At 43.0% G+C, this 3,414-nt stretch overlaps 1 protein-coding gene across 1 annotated transcript; it reads left to right on the top strand.

Annotated features, from left to right (window-relative positions):
• Positions 1–1,016: 1,016 nt before the first annotated feature.
• LOC311147517 (transmembrane protease serine 12) lies at positions 1,017–2,816 on the top strand (the record flags this gene model as incomplete). The annotated part of the gene is made up of 4 exons (XM_084184270.1): positions 1,017–1,207; positions 1,592–1,869; positions 2,255–2,397; positions 2,580–2,816. 4 exons carry the CDS (start codon positions 1,017–1,019, stop codon positions 2,814–2,816), a joined length of 849 nt encoding a protein of 282 aa, XP_084040396.1.
• Positions 2,817–3,414: the final 598 nt, after the last annotated feature.

Here is a 3,414-nt window from a genome sequence, read left to right on the forward strand (position 1 = left end):
GCACAGGCACAGCAATTGAACGAGCCATATCAGCTGCCCATGGTGGACCACTTTTTCCAGTCTTGTAAGATTTGTGATGGATGATATGCTGTTTAGGCTACTGTAGACCTACATCATGGCCAATATAGCCTAATGAGTTGTTTGCATACAATAATGTTTTATTTACTGTGTGTAAGTGATCATTAGGCTATTGATGTGGGCTACAATGATGACATAAGACACTGAGGAAATTGGGCCTAAAATTCGTTGCAAATAATGATATGCAAAATCTGAAATGATATTGTAGCTTTTGATAGCCGATATCAATATTATCCCAGTCCCTAGCTATTGACAAGTGACCTCACACATACCCTACAGTAAAAATTACGTCACAAAGCCGACACCTCTGCTTTGGAACAATAAATGAATCAATCAATCAATGATTGGAGGAGATCCACCAATCCACCTGTCAGTTTAGTCCACCTACATGTTCCTCACATAAAGATGGACTTTAAGGCATTTGGAATCTTTTTACAATGTGCCCTGTCCATAAGTGTATTGTTATCTGAAGTTTCAGCACAAGGAAGTAAGTCCTAGACCAAATGTAGCCTATCATGAAAAGACTTGTGCGCAACGAGTAGGTATATAGGCCTACGCTTTGCAGGTGGAGCGCGAGCTAAATGTTGCCAATAAGCGATGACGCCTAAATTGAATCTAGTTTACTGAGCGAGGCTTGCGCTACCCGTGCTGGCACATGCGCCGATTAAATAACCCGCTGGAACGCATATTAAGCCGTTCACATGTCCTAATAATTCGAAAGATTGCTCAGAAAACCAGTGTTTTTAATAAGCTTATGCTTACTTCGATTTTGACCTTACGCCGATTAAGTTAATCAGAGTAAGGTGTTTACTTTTGCCATACTCGGCCTACTGCGATAATCCGTTTCATATCTAATTATTAGTGTGCATGCTTGACCAGCATAACTTTCAACTGAAACTTCAATTTACATTCTACATTTCCATTATTCTGCGTTGGTGATGATAGCATGCGGACAGCGGCCGTTGGCGGACGCTCCAGGAGGTTCACGTGTTGTTGGAGGGCGCAATGCACCTTTGGGTGCATGGCCTTGGCAGGTCAGTGTGCAGGTGATGTCCTGGCACCTCTGTGGCGGGACCATCCTCAACCGCCTCTGGGTGCTCACCGCTGCACACTGCTTCACTGTTGTTCCGTGAGTCATCTAATTTATATAACCAACAATAAATAAATGACAAGAATAGCCTATATTAACTCTACATAGGCATGGTGATGGCTGGGTAGCCTAATAATACAGGCAAAAAGATCATACCAGACAGGTGAACAGGTAGGCTACAATCACTTGAGATACATCATTGAAAGTGTCACTGATAATACATTTTCTTCAATTGCTTAAAGGCCTAATAAGACAAAACGATTTAACTTAGAAATGACTTTGCAGTGACAGATACATACTCTCTCATCCTTTAATATTGCCTTTTTCCTCCTAGTCATTAAACGCTGGAAAAAGCTGCTGACACTCTTCTGCTCAAAAGAATAATGTCTGTTGTTCACCCCCAACCGCTTTTGCTGCACCCAGACCTCATAGGATGTCCAGTCTGCGCGTGGTGTCAGGACTGAACGTGCTAACAGAACCAGGGCGGTACTCCCAGCGCCGCTATGTTGTGGAGGTCAGAGCTCATGAGAAGTTTGACCACCCCAGCTACTCCAACGATATAGCTCTTCTGCGTCTCAGCTCTCCACTGGAGTACACAGACTTTGTCCAGCCTGTCTGTACAGTGGAAGACGAGATGGAGGAATTCAACTTAAACCTCAACCAGTGTTTCATCAGTGGTTGGGGCAGCACTTATTTCAAAGGTTTGTGTGGGATCTATTAGGAAATGACAATACAATATGATACAATACAACCGTTATTAATCAAACTGTAACATCGGAAATCGGCCTCCTGCTCTGCTCTCAACCCCCCGTATAACACAAACACATCCATTTGAGAGGACCAAAGGGTCCACAGTGCCACAGTGCAGCTCCCCGGGATGAACAGCAGTTTAGGGGTTAAGAACCTTAGCCTGGGTACCAGTTTGTTTGTGCCATCACGCCACTCCTTGCCACTTCTTGTCATGCATGACAAGGAGTTGACATGATTGCACAACCATTTCTGGGACCAGGCTATAAGGGTATAACAGTGCTGAATGTTGAATTTAGCAGGAGATGAATACAGCATGTGTGTCTGGTCTCGCTTTAGGAAAGCCAATGGACACACTGCAAGAAGCTGAGGTGGAGCTGATTGAGCAAAATATTTGTAACCGGATCGACTGGTACAACGGTTACATCAAGAATGGTATGATCTGTGCTGGCTCTGAGACCGGGGTGGTTGACACATGTCAGGTGAGGTGGCCATCCTGTTTGTGTCCCAAATGGCACCCTATTCCCTTTATAGTGCACTACTTTTGACCAGAGCTCATGGAAAATAGGGTGCCATTTGGGACATAGCCCATTAGAATAAAGTTGTGTTCTCCATGATAATAGCTACCATAAAAACACACTCTGTTGTTCACTACATTATGAAGGGAGACAGTGGAGGCCCACTCCAGTGCTTCAGTGAGGATCAGGAGAAATTCTACATTGTTGGCGTGACAAGTTTTGGGGATGCCTGCGGATTGCCTAAAAGACCCGGAGTGTATGCTAGGGCCAGCAAGTACTCAGCCTGGCTGAAGACAACTCAGTCAAGATCATTGTCAGCCGTCTGTCGGCTAGATAACAGATTCATCTTAGTCCTGTCCAGTGTAGTTTCTATGCTTATCTGAATGAGGTGAACTGCTGAATCTGGTCCAATGTTTGACATCAACTACTCTCCCATGGATGGTCATTACATTTTGGTGTGTTGATGATTTTACGTTGTCAATAGTTTTCTGTCACTTCTCAGGAGTAGCCTAAATAAACTTGGGTCATATTATTCAAAGGCTCTGTAGGCTATATTTGATGGGTCATTTCAACAATTTAATTATTTTTGAAGGATAAACCTGTGAAATGCCATAAGGCATTGGTTCCACTGTCTTACTTTATCATAGCAACCCATAAAAACATTAGCTAGGCCTTAAGGAACATGAAATTAAATGTTGTAGCATACTTCTCTCAAGGAATTATATTCCTTGAGAGAATTATATATTAATATATTCCTTAGGCCTACTAGCCTACTTATATAGGTAACTTTTTGATCTCACAGGTTTGCAAACATGTCAAGTTCAACCACTGAGCAGTGGCGGTTTGCCCACTAGGGCATTAGGGGCGGCGCCCCGCTTGTGATTGGTCCCAAATTAAAGTACAAATATTTTTTATACAAATATAATATATACACAGTACCAGTCAAAAGTTTGGACACACCTACTTATTCAAGGGTTTTTC

The sequence above is a fragment of the Coregonus lavaretus genome (genome assembly GCF_964263955.1).
Source record: "Coregonus lavaretus genome assembly, chromosome: 20".
NCBI classification, from domain to species: domain Eukaryota; kingdom Metazoa; phylum Chordata; class Actinopteri; order Salmoniformes; family Salmonidae; genus Coregonus; species Coregonus lavaretus.